Source organism: Henckelia pumila, chromosome 2 (genome assembly GCF_033568475.1).
Source record: "Henckelia pumila isolate YLH828 chromosome 2, ASM3356847v2, whole genome shotgun sequence".
NCBI lineage: Eukaryota > Viridiplantae > Streptophyta > Magnoliopsida > Lamiales > Gesneriaceae > Henckelia > Henckelia pumila.
Genome location: NC_133121.1, coordinates 153,209,880 through 153,223,853, shown reverse-complemented (window position 1 = coordinate 153,223,853; position 13,974 = coordinate 153,209,880). Strand labels below are relative to the sequence as shown.

The 13,974-nt window shown below is 42.1% G+C and overlaps 1 protein-coding gene across 1 annotated transcript; it reads left to right on the top strand.

Annotated features, from left to right (window-relative positions):
- Window positions 1-7,442: 7,442 nt before the first annotated feature.
- On the top strand, window positions 7,443-8,262 carry LOC140878723 (uncharacterized). The gene is made up of 2 exons (XM_073282336.1): window positions 7,443-7,567; window positions 7,740-8,262. The coding sequence occupies exons 1-2, from the start codon at window positions 7,443-7,445 to the stop codon at window positions 8,260-8,262; spliced, it is 648 nt and encodes a 215-aa protein (XP_073138437.1).
- Window positions 8,263-13,974: the final 5,712 nt, after the last annotated feature.

The window sequence follows — 13,974 nt, the reverse complement described above, 5'->3', positions numbered from 1 at the left end:
TCAAGTCGGCTCGTGAACTCTGTAATCTCCGATTAACTCAAATAAACTCATTTAAGATAAAAACAGGGCGTTACAATTCTCTTCTATTAAGAAGAGATTTCGTCCTCGAAATCAACGAGAACCACAACTCATAAGATAGAATAAAGAACTAAAGACAGTAAGAAGAACTCACGTTATCCGAATAACTCTGGAAAACGCTGTCTCATGTCAGACTCTGTCTCCCAAGTCGCTTCCTCAACTCCGTGACGGCTCCACTGCACTTTCACCAACGGAATCAACTTGGTTCTGAGTTGCTTTTCTTTCCGATCAAGGATATGAATCGGTCGTTCAAAATAGCTCAGAGTCTCGTCTAACTCGGCTTCATCAGGCTGAAGGATATGAGAAGGATCTGGATGATACTTTCGCAGCATAGCGACTTGAAAAACGTCGTGAATACCAGATAAATACGGAGTAAGTGCAAGTCTGTAGGCAAGATCGCCTATCTTTTCGAGAATCTCGTACGGACCGATGAATCTCGAAGATAACTTTCCTCTCTTCCCAAATCTAACAGTGCCTCTGAAAGGTGAAATCTTCAGAAAGACTCGGTCTCCCTGATCAAAACTCAGAGGTCTACGCCTACATTTGCATACTTCACATGTCTATCCTGAGCTGACTTCATTCTAGACTGAATGACCTTAACTTGCTCTGCCATATCTCTAAGCAAATCCGGTCCCAATTCTGGTGACTCGGACAAGTCGTCCCAACACAACGGAGATCGGCATTTCTTACCGTACAATGCCTCAAAAGGCACCATACCGATACTCGCTTGAAAGCTGTTGTTGTAAGAAAACTCGACAAGAGGCAAAGAATCCTGCCAACTAGTGCCAAAGTCTAGCACTACCGCTCGCAGCATATCCTCTAATGTCTGGATAGTCCGCTCTGACTGTCCATCGGTCTGAGGATGATAAACTGTACTCAGATGCAATCGAGTACCAAGTGCCCCCTGAAGACTGTGCCAAAAGTGAGAAGTGAATCTAGGGTCTCTGTCTGAAACGATTGACTTCGGCACACCATGCAATATCACAACATTGCTAACATACAACTCAGTCATCTGATCATGACGATACTTCATTCTGTATGGAATAAAACATGCAGACTTCATCAATCGGTCAATCACTACCCAAATGGCATCGCATCCTCGAACGGATCTTGGTAGCTTCGTGATGAAATCCATGGAAATTGATCCCATTTCCATTCAGGAACAGATAGAATGTGCAACAGACCTCCGAGTCACTTTCGCTCTGCTTTTACCTGCTGACAATTCAAACACCGAGATACAAACCTCGCTATGTCGCTCTTCATTCTCTTCCACCAAAATTGAATCTTCAGATCGTTGTACATCTTACGACCTCCAGGATGAATGCTGAACCGACTGCAATGAGCCTCTCAAAGAATACGTTGTCTCAACTCCGGAATATCAGGCACAACAATACGGTTATTCAACAACAAAACATCATCTCTAACCTGGAATTCAGACTGATGTCCCGATCTGATTTTCTCTACTGAAACCTAAATGCTCGGCTCAGACTTCTGTGCTTCCCTGATTGCAACAAACAACTCCGGCTCGGCTTGAATAGCAAACACTCTGATAGTCTCCCTATCTGTTCCAAACTCTAAACCAGAAGTGCAACAATCATCGATCAACTGAGAAACACCAATAATAGAAAGAGATAAAGAACATAGCTTTCGGCTCAAGGCATCTGCCACTGCATTCGACTTTCCGGGATAATACTTGATTTCGCAGTCAAAATCTTTCAACAGATCTAACCATCTTCTCTGTCTCATATTCAGCTTTGCCTGTGAAAACAAGTACTTAAGACTCTTATGATCAGAAAAGATCTCGAAAGACTCACCATAAAGATAGTGACGCCAGATCTTCAGAGCAAAGACGATCGCAGCTAGTTCAAGATCGTGAACCGGATAACGAGTCTCATGCGGTTTCAGCTGCCTCGATGCATACGCTATCACATGCTTATGCTGCATAAGAACGCAACCCAAGCCTCGGTTAGAAGCATCACAATAGACTGTGAAACCTCCAGTACCCTTCGAAATAGAAAGAATCAGAGCACTGGTCAGTCTCCTCTTCAGATCAACAAAGCTAGCCTCACAATCTGGAGTCCAAACAAAAGGCGCATTCTTCTGAGCCAGCTGGGTAATTGGCTTGGCAATAGACGAGAAACCCTCGATGAATCGGCGATAATAACCAGCTAAACCCATGAAGCTTCGGATCTCAGGTACTGATGTCGGTCTAGGCCAATTCATAACCGCTTCTATCTTGCTAGGATCGACAGAAATCCCATCTTCAGAAATAATATGACCGAGAAAGACAACTCGATCTAGCTAGAATTCATAGTTAGACAGCTTGGCAAACAACTGCTCAACTCGCAAAATCTGCAGTACGGTCCTCAAGTGCTCTGCATGGTTAGTATGGTTCTTCGAGTAGATAAGAATATCATCAATAAAGATAATGACGAACTCATCTAAATAACGCTGAAAGATACGGTTCATCAAACCCATAAAAACAGCTGGAGCATTAGTCAAACCGAACGGCATGACTATAAACTCAAAATGACCATACCTCATCCTGAATGCGGTCTTAGGAACGTCTTCCTCTCGCACTCTCAACTGGTGATAACCTGACCTCAGATCAATCTTAGAATAGACAGAAGAACCCTGCAGTTGATCAAAAAGGTCATCTATTCGGGGTAAAGGATACCTGTTCTTAACTGTAGCCTGATTCAATTGGCGGTAGTCGATACAGAGCCGCATAGAACCATCATTCTTCCGAACAAAAAGCACAGGAGTACCCCAAGGCGATACACTAGGTCTAATGTACCCCTTGGAAATCAAATCCTCAAGCTGCTCCTTCAACTCTCTCAATTCAATAAGTGTCATACGATACGGAGCTTTGGAGATAGGTTGAGTACCTGACACTAAGTCAATGCTGAATTCGATTTCTCGAATAGGTGGCAAACCAGGAATATCTTCCGGAAACACATCAGCAAATTCTCTAACCACCGGTAAATCTACCAAAGCTGGGCTAGATTTCAGTACATCAACCGCATAAACCAAAAATCCTTCTGCACCTCTCTGTAGCAAACGAGTCATAGATAACACTGAAATCAAAGGAATTCTAGATCGAGAACCCTTACCAAAGAATTTCCACTCGTCTGCCATTTCAGGTCTGAACCTGACAACTTTCAGAAAAAATCGACTGTTGCCCTGTACTTGGTTAAAGCATCTATACCGACAATACAATCAAAATCTGACAGTCCAAGTACAATACAGTCGAATTCTAACAAATTTCCTTCAAAACACAGTTCACAGTTCCTGACTAATCTGACAGAAACAATTCCTCCACCCAAAGGTAAAGTAACAGCTACTACTGTAGGCAACAACTCAGAAGGCAAAGCATGCAATAACACAAATTTCTCAGAGATAAAGGAATGGGAAGCACCTGTATCTATCAAAACATGATCAGAATGACCAAAAATCGAACAGTTACCTGTTATAACATCATCAGGTGCCGCCTGAGCCTGATCCTCTATCAAGGCGAAAACTTGTGCCTGCTGTCTCGGGGGCTGGTTTGCAGTAGGGTTACCTCCTTGTCTGTTCTGCTGCTGGGGCTGGAAGGAGTGAACTGCAGGAGACTGCCTCTCAGGCTGAGCTGTAGGTCGAGATGAACTCCCACTCTGAGCTCGATCTCTAAAACGCTAAGGGCATACCTTAGAGAAGTGTCCCGGTTGCTGACAGGTGTTACAATTACCAAAGACTCCCACACACTGATCCGGTGAGTGTCTTCCCCCACACTTGCTGTAGTACAAAGATGATGACCCAGAACTCGGTCCTGAACCGAATTGCTTCGAACCACTGGAACTGGAAGAACTGTTTCCTTGCCTCTTAAACTGCTTACCTCTTGCCTTGTACTGATCCTTTCTGTTTCCCCCACTGTTTCAACCTTCATACCTTTGCTGCTGGTTTTGATGCTGCGGTGGCTGATTCTGATGCTGAGATGGTTGGTTCTGATACTGCCTCTGCTGCTGAGGTGCCACCTGATTACCTCTTTGCCTCCACAAGCCTGCTTCTGCTCCCTTTGCGTGATTCATGGCATCCGCAAAGTTGTTAGGCATGTTGGTGTTAACCAACGTGAAGACGTCGGGGTTCAACCCATTTATGAACTGATCTGCCTTAGCTTCTTCATCTCCGGCAATTAGTGGTGCAAAACGCAACAGACTATCAAACTTGGAGACGTACTCTTCGATGTTCAGATTCCCTTGCTTCAAATTTGCAAACTCTGCTCCCTTATCCTTACGATACGAGATAGGGAAAAAACTCTTATAAAACTCAGATTTAAAAAGAGTCCAAGTAACTTCCGTACCTCTACTCTCCATTATTTTCTTTGTCATGATCCACCAGCTCTTAGCAACCCCACGTAGCTGATGAATGACTAACCTGATTCTGCGGTCATCTGTGTAATCAATGGAATCGAACAGTTGATCAATATCATCCAACCAACTCTCGCAGTCAACTGGATTTTCTGAACCCATCAATAACGGCGGATTGAACGACTGAAACCTCTTCAGCAAGGTTTCCATAGGCGTTGCTGAAGCATCCAACTGATCAACTTTAGTGCTAGCTTGCTCAGTCGCAGGGATAACTGGCGGTGTGTTTCTGTTTATCACTCGACGAGGACCCATCTGATAATCAAAGGTTAGGACACAAGATATCTCAATCGCTACTGTCAGTGCCCTTACAACCGCTTGGAATACCGGATACCAGTCGATAACAGAAACAGTTATATCTCAAGTAGATCATGCTTTATAAATTAAATCACATAACCATGTAATTCAATAATTCTCAATAATAAAGCATGCTCGCAGGGAATTAAGTACACAGTTAAAATAATTCAAACACATGCGAGGAGCCAATACACGCAGACTCGATCTACCCCGCTCACTCTAGTTCAACCAAGAATCTTAACTCTCTAATACCACTTAATGTGAGTCCTCGATTCCAAACAACTAATCTCGGGATTAAAAAACAATAAGGCATACAATAACCAAAGGTTAAAAGCAATAAGATTTTTTTTTTAAATAGTGCCTCGCTCGATCGGTAAGATCTTACCGATCAAGCGAGCCAAAAACCCAAAAGGTTCTGCCCGAGAAAACCAGCCCTCGCTCGATCCGTAAGATCTCGCGGATCGAGCGAGCCACAAAATTTCCAAAACAAAAACTGCATCAAAATGCCCACGCTAGATCCGCAAGATCTTGCGGATCAAGCGGTGACAGAAACAGATCAAAACAGCAGAAATCATGCTAGAGCTTGAGTCCAAAACCAACAACATTTTATCATGCATTACAATCACAGGTTCTCCAACTAATACATGAAATTCTAAGGTTACACAACCGCTCAAAAGTATTGGATTTGTAACGACAAACTTTCAACACAGCTCGCATAAACAATACAATAACATAACGAAGTTCGATATCTAAACATGTTCAAATACAACTAGGTAGACATGCTGACATGACTTCTAAACCGAGTCTCACTACTAGCTCTCCCTCTTGTTGCTAACCAGGCCTTCGCTGACTTGGTCCTGCCCCACCTGTTGCCAAGTACACATACAAAGCAAAGCAACAGCCGGATAAACCGGTGAGAAAGATAATCCCAGTAAAAGCAACATAGCAAGTAATAAATTCAATAAACATGCTTTCAAGGTAACAAGTAATCAATGTTAACTTAATGAATGCATGTCTTAAAAACGGGTTATCAAATCTGATAAACAAGGGATTGCTGCTGTGCTTTTGGGATCCCAAGGATGAGATCACGTAACAACTCACCGACTCTCCCAATCGAGGTGGTGCCACGTATCCCACTCCTCTAGACTTTGAGCAACCATAATGAGTATGCTAGCACTAGGCGAAAGGACTACGACCTAGGTCACTCAATCATAGTTCCCAAACGTCTAAAACAAAAAGGGCGGTTCTGCCCACTGTAAACAAAGTAGGCTCAAGATGAATGCATAACATAAATATAAGCAAAAGTCACATAACGAAACTCAATCAACCAACAAATACAAGTTCCACATGCTAGAACAAGTATTGATGCAATATGTGATTTAAAAGGAAAAACTCGAGAACCAACAGTCCCGAGTATGCTATCCCGTGACGATGACTGCTTTTAACTTTCAAGGCAGTAGTTCCAACTTCTGGAAAGCTACAACAAAAGATTGTATCAACATCTATACAACCTAATCAACAAACGACGACTCAAGGAAAACTCTTTACCGATCTTCGTCCAACTCTTGACGAACAATGCTGCTAACACGGGCTTGACAAACTCCAAACGAATCTGTTCAGACACAAATCAAAGATCAATTATCATGATCAACTTACAAGCCAAGTTCAACAACTCCAAAACGGTTCGAAATCCCAAAACTCAAACCGACGGCATAACGGCTAAAAACTGAACAAACCGGAAACGCAGACAGCAGTTCATTACCAATATCAACTCAATTCAATGCTAATACAACAACAACAAGGAAATCCCAAAAAATCTCAAAACCCACATTTTCGAAAATGGTTTCCAAAAATCATAAAAATTCCGAACGTCGCTTTAATTCAAAACCGACAGATAATAAACGATCAGAACTCTGCCAAGAACAACATACTAGAATCTAGATCGATTCTAACAACCTCCGAAAAACAAAACATATCCGATCGGAGAAATACTTACGGTATAACGGAGCTCTCACTGCAGTGATCACTAATCTGCCTTCAGAAATAAATTCCAACGGCTGGATCGAGCTCGGAATGAAATCACAAAGCTTGGAAACTCATTGGGTCGGCTTCAATGGAGATGGCGTGCAAGAAGGAAGAAGGTGAAGACTATTCTCAATCCAATCAAGTTGTAGATAATATATATAAATCAATATTTGCGTTTTAGTCCCTGAAATTTCCAAAATTTGCAAAAAGGACCCTGATCAAAATCAAGTTGGCTCGTGAACTCTGTAATCTCCGATTAACTCAAATAAACTCATTTAAGATAAAAACAAGGCGTTACAACCTCTTATAAATACGAGTTTGCTCTCTGAATTTGGAATGAATTCACTCTCATTTTTTAGGGGCGCCCAAGCTCCTCTTTCTTTTATTCGTTCACGTCTCTGACTTGAGCATCGGAGAGTCTATGCTGAGATACCCTCCTGGCCCCCCTCTAAAATTATTTGCTTGATTTCAGGTTCGTTCCCGGCTTTGAAGCTTTAGTCTTGAATTGAATCCGGAACATCAAATTTTAATGAGTATCACTTGGCGCCGTCTGTGGGAAAATCGAGTTAAGACGTAGAGATGGTTGGAAGAAGAGGAAGTAGAAGGGCTCACACTATCTCATCTCGCTTAGGGCCAAGGATGGAGGAGCCTCCCCCTAGGAATACGGTGGGGAACATGACCTTGAAAGAGTTGGGTTTGTTTATCACTAAGGTGGTGGAAGAGGCCGTGAAGAAAAATCAAGAAGCCTCGCGAGGCCTGGGGTCGTGAGCAAGATCAAGAGAAAGATAAAGAGCAAGAGCAAGAATAAGAGCAAGGTAAGGATGAAATTGGCCAGCAAAGTCAGGTGGGAGGAACCTTGCCTCTTCCAGGCATGGGTGATCAAGATAAGGAGGAAATGTGGAAGGATATAAGCATGTTGAGACAATAACTTGGAAGCAAGGGTTCGACTCTTAAGAGGGAAAGTCCATTTTCCCTCGCAATTTTGGAAGAAGAACTTCCAGATAGTTTCAAAAAGCCAAGCGTGGGAGAATATGATGGAAGCACTGACCCGGAGGAGCATATGGGAAGATTTGAGAATGCTTCCTTGTTGCATCAATACTCCGATGGTATAAAATGTCGAGTATTCTTGAGCACGTTAGTGAAGTCCGCCCAGCTATGGTTCAATATTTTGAAACCCAGTTCCATAAGGTTTTTCGATGATTTCAGTGTGGTTTTTATGCATCAGTTTGCTAGTAGCCAGAAGTACCAAAATACCTACTTGAGTTTGTTTGTGATGAAGCAACAAGACCAGGAAACTTTGAGGCAGTTTATCCAACGCTTTAATGGTGCGTATTTGGAAGTGCCGACTGCCACTCCTAATATACTTATAAGTGCCTTTACCCAAGGGTTGAAAGGAGGTGAATTCTTCAAGTCTCTGGTTAAGAAGCCTCCATCAAGCTATGACGATCTTTTGGCATGAGCGGAGAAATACGTGAATCTAGAAGATGCTCAAAGACACAGGAGGACTGAGCAAAGGCAATGAGGTAGTAATGTGGAAGGGGCAGATAAGGAAGGTAAGAAGCGAGGGATGGGAGAAAGAGAAGATGACCGAGCACGAGGTAAAGGTCAATTCTCACCTTATGCTCCCTTGGCTCAAAACCGGGACAAGGTAATGGAGGTGGAGGAGAAAAAAAGAATCTAGGAATTTTCCAAAGGATTGATGAAGGCCTAAGTTGCCTCCACCTATTAGAAGATCAAGAACTCCGTCAAGAGGTAATCAAGAGTTTCATTTGGCCCCAAGGCGAGGGCGAGGTCCTCCTTGGATAAATCAAGGAATGGAGAAGCCGAGAGTGGAGATAGACGGTCAGGGTCCTCCTCAAGGATTTGACCAACGAAGGAGGATGACGGAGGCTGTTAACAATCCTACGAGAAGTATGATTCATATGATTTCAGTAGGTGCCACCGACGGTGATTCTGGGCGAGCACGTAAAGCACATGGGAGGAGGATGGAGAAATTTGAGATATCTAAGGAATTGAATTTATCAGAAGATTCCGTTAATAAGTTTGGACCCAAAGACCTCCGAGGTTTTGTGGCTCCGCATAACGATGCCTTGGTGTGACTGCTAAAGTTGCGAATTATGATATAGCAAGGATATTTGTTGACAGTGGGAGTTCAGTAAAAATATTGTTCAAAGGGATATTGGACCAAATGAAGATAAAAGGATGTGAATTAGAGTCCATCTATACACCCTTGTATGGATTCACAGGTCATGTTATTCGACCTATGGGAAAATTTGTTCTCCCGGTGTCCATGGGAAGCGATCCTAAGAGGGTAACGAATATGGTGAGCTTCACGGTGGTAGATGCTCCCTCATCGTACAATGGAATTTTCGGTCGGCCGGCTATGAAGGACATTAAAGCCATTGCTTCTACATATCATCAGAAGCTCAAGTTTCCAGTAGGGAGAGAAGTTGGGGTCTTGTGTGGGGATCAAATGGTGGCACGCCGATGTTATGACGGGGTGGTGAGAGAGGGAGGAAAAAGGGCGCGGATGGAGGTTAACATGATAAAAAGTGGAAGGAGTATGTTATCGGTGGTTGAGGAAAAAATTCAGGTACTTGAAGAGGAGGAAAGTCATGAAGAAGTAGAATTGGGGTCCTGGGAAGATAAACTTATCTCTTGAGCTTACTACTGGGGGATGCACATGGCGGGCCTTGGAAGAGGTCTTGGGACATTTATCGCCTTAGAAAATGTTATCCTTAAGCTTATTGTCGATGTATTTCATTTTTAAATATTACTCGTGTAATCGTTTGAATTTCAATGAAATCAATTTCCCTTTCTAAAAGTAATAAGTGTTTCTTTGATTGAGGGTGAAGAATGATTTTGTTGGGTCCCTTTGAAACGACCCTAACTCTATAAATATAAATAAATATATATATATATATGCGGAAATTTTTTTTTTATTTACTTACTATGTAAAAATATGTACATACATGCCCATACATATATGAACAAAATAAGTAGTTTTTAAAAATAAATAACTTGAATAAAATAATGCAACAATTCAAAAATTTAATATTGCATAAATTAAATATCTGAGTCATGCATTTAATAAAATACTGACAACAGCAAAATAAATTAAAGTTTACATGCACTGAAAATATTTAAATAAAAACATACAATAGTGTCAATTAGTGAAAATAAATAAAAATGTATAACATGATAAAATATTCGAAACATGCATATAGACTCAGACAACGGTCACGGGGTCACTGCATGTCCGCTCATAGGTCCACGTCGCCGGTGGGTACTACATCCTCCTCTACGTACTCACCTGCACCATATCAGTGTAGTGAGCTTAGAGGCCCAACATGCTAACATAACAAGGGTTTAAAATAATTTAAATCACTTTAATACTAATACATAACATATACATGAATGAGCATGCTTAAAAATATCATGAACATAACATAAACTTAAATTAGACTTGAATATCATAATAATACATAAACATTGTTGAGCAAAGTATTTTCTAACCTCGAAAGGTCGTATCCATAGTGTAACCATACATACATTAAATACTGATCAGCGTGGTAAACCAACGTATGTGGCGGTGACGAATCACCTCTTAAATTGGCAGTAAAATGCCCTTCAATAGTTCACATATGGGGACGAATCCCCCTTAAATTGTCACACTACTTCAACTTCCAACATAAAATTATTTTCTCATGCTCAACCTTAGACATTAAATCATGCATAAAAATTATTTCATGAATGCATGTACTTAAATAAAATGTGTGTCCTTCATATATATTTAATTTAATTTCATACTAACATATAAATATTAAAAATAACTTCCATGCATAAGAATAATTAAATATATATTCAGGACACATGCAATTTCTCATGGGTTGTACTGAACTGCTGGCCCTAACACTCAAGCCCAATTTCTTAAATTCTGGCCCATTAATACTGAGACTGGCCCATTAGCATACTTAAGCCCATTAACACATTTCTAAGCCCAATAAAATTTTCTGGCCCAATAACACTCTATTCTGGCCCAATGGGCCCAAAAGCCCAAAGACTGGCCCAATAATTTCCATGGGCTCTAAAGCCCATAAAAAATTAGTGGACTAACTTAAATTAATTATTTAAGCCCACTAAGAAAATTAAATATAGCCCATTAATTTAATTAAACTAATTAGCCCAATTAAACACTTAAACTCATTAATTAACTTAAAAATAAAATACCCGAGCCCAACTAACTTAACCCAGACCCGGACCCAAATAACTTAACCCACTTACTTCCAGACCTGACCCAAACCCATAACTCGACCCGGACCAACTCTGGAACCCTAGACCGATCGCACCCTAAGCCCTAATCTGCTGCGGCCATGAGCGGCTGCTGCCGGCCTGCTCCGGCCGCCCCTGGCCGGAGCGCTGCCACCCAGACGTAGCCCACGTCTGGGCGGTTCGAACCTAGCCCTTGACCCAGCCCCATGCACCCTAGAGCCCTTATCTGAACCCCCCTTCCCCAAACCCTAGTCTGCACATCCATGGGAGGCCGTCCGACTTTGTGGCTTTCCTGGGCTCGTTTGGCTCGAACCACTCGAGCCATTCGAGTCCAGACCAATCACACACACCCTCTGAACACCTACCAGCAGTCATACGCAACCATGGCTAAGAAACGTGACCATGACAATCAAAAACACCGACAAGTCACAAACTCCATGAAAGCCGAAACCTTTTTCTGAAAATCTTTAAAGTTTTTGATGCATACACAATACACACACTATAATAGCTGATAGGTACGAAAAATAGGGAAGAAAATCATGCATTTCACCGAAGTTGAAGAGAAAAGAAACGTGTATAACGATTCCGGGACGATGGGGCGACGATGACACAACTTGGAAGCTTCAAAATCGTGGCTATGGAGTACTTAGAGATGCTAAGCCGATGAAGAAGATGAAGATGAAAGGAGGCATCGGCTGATGCTTGGAGGCGTGAGGGTTGAGTAGATTAGGGTGTAATTAATTAAAATAGAGTTTTGGAATAATTAAAAATATTAATAAGGATTTTAAATATGAAATATATAACTTAAAAGCTCTAAATAATATTTAAAATCTGATAACTTTAATAAAATCCCAAAATATATAATTAAGGGAATTTTAAAGATAGTAAAAAGTCATTATTTTGGCTTATTTTGAATAAAAACGGACTCCTAAAAATATATAAAATTAAATACTGATATTTTGAGGAAATAAAACTCAAAATAATATTTTTGGGCTCTAAAAATGCTCATGAAATAAATTGGATAGAAAGTTGTCATCTCGTCCGTCCATGGTCTCGTCTACGCGATAAAATAATTTAAATACTAAAAATCATAAAAATCTCAAATTATGGGTTAAATGCTTGAAAATAAATCTTAAAATAGCACAAATAATTCACATCATAATTTAACCCATAAATCTAAAATTTTAAATAAATAAATTTCCTAATTATGCATGCGAATTTACGTATTAAAATACCGGGTGTTACAATTCTCCCCCCCTTAAATTGGATTTCGTCCTCGAAATTAAAGTACTTACCCGAACAACTCCGGGTAGCGAGTCCTCATGTCTGCCTCAGTCTCCCAAGTAGCTTCCTCCTCCGAGTGATTCAGCCACTGGACTCTGACCATCGGTATGACTCGCGTCCTAAGTCTCCGCTCCTCCCTAGCCAAGATCCGTACTGGCCTCTCCTTATAAACTAGATCAGGTGGCAACTGCAAGGGCTCGAAATCCAACACATGCGATGGGTTAGAGACATATCTCCGAAGCATGGATACATGGAAGACGTTGTGCACTGCTGCAAGCCCTGGCGGTAGAGCTAAACGGTAGGCCAACGTGCCAACTCTCTCCAAGATTTCGAATGGCCCTATATACCATGGATTAAGCTTCCCTCTCCGGCCAAATCGTACCACTTCCTTCATAGGTGACACTCTCAGAAACACGTGATCACCTACTACGAACTCCAACTCTCGTCGTCGAGTATCTGCGTAACTCTTCTGACGACTCTGAGCAGTCCTCATTCGATCCCGAATCTGAGTCACAATGTCAGCTGTCTGCTGCACGATCTTAGGACCAAGTAAAATCCTCTCACCAACCTCATCCCAATGCACAAGAGATCTGCATCTCCTCCCGTACAATGTTGCATAAGGAGCCATACCTATAGACGACTGAAAACTGTTGTTATAGGTAAACTCCAGTAACGGCAATCTCGTCTCCCATGAGCCCTGAAAATCGATGACACAGGCTCTCAGTAAATCCTCAAGAATCTGTATCACCCTCTCAGACTGTCCATCTGTCTGGGGATGGAACGTTGTACTGAACAAAAGTCTAGTCCCCAATGCAGTGTGCAAACTCTTCCAAAATGCAGACGTAAATCTCGGATCTCTGTCTGATACTATCGACACTGGTATGCCATGCAGTCTAATAATCTCCTTTATGTAAAGCTCTGCATACTGTGTCAACGAGTAAGTAGTCCTCACCGATAAAAAATGAGCTGACTTGGTGAGTCTATCCACGATCACCCAAATAGCTGTGCAACCTCTGGCACTCCTCGGTAAACCAACTACAAAGTCCATCGTAATGTTCTCCCATTTCCATTCCGGAATAGGAAGAGGTCTAAGAAGTCCTGCTGGACGCTGATGCTCAGCCTTGACCTGCTGACATGTCAAGCATTCTGACACAACTCTCCCGATGTCTCTCTTCATCCCGGGCCACCAATACAATAGCTGCAAATCTCGGTACATCTTCGTACTTCCGGGGTGAATGGAGTACGGAGATGTGTGAGCCTCTGCTAGAATCTCAGATCTCAACTGATCGACGTTCGGTACCCACATCCTACCACGGTACTGAACAATGCCATCCACAACTGTATACAGAAGACCACCCTTGGCCTCATCTCTCTGTCTCCAACGCTGCAACTCCTCATCTGTAGACTGTCCCTCTCTGATCCGATCCCGTAGAATCGGCTGCACCGTCAACACTGACAAGCTCGGTGCATGACCACTCGAGTAAAACTCCAAATCAAACCTCTTAATCTCATTCTGCAGTGGTAACTGCACTGACAAACACGATACCACTGACGATTTCCGACTCAAAGCATCGGCCACTACATTAGCTTTACCTGGATGGTAGCTAATGTCACA

Bases quoted from the DNA above. Each gene is read 5' to 3' on its own strand.
- LOC140878723 (XM_073282336.1), top strand. From the start codon at position 7,443: ATGGAGGAGCCTCCCCCTAGGAATACGGTGGGGAACATGACCTTGAAA. The intron at 7,568-7,739 runs GTGAGCAAGATC...ATAACTTGGAAG, and splicing joins GCCTCGCGAGGCCTGGGGTC to CAAGGGTTCGACTCTTAAGA.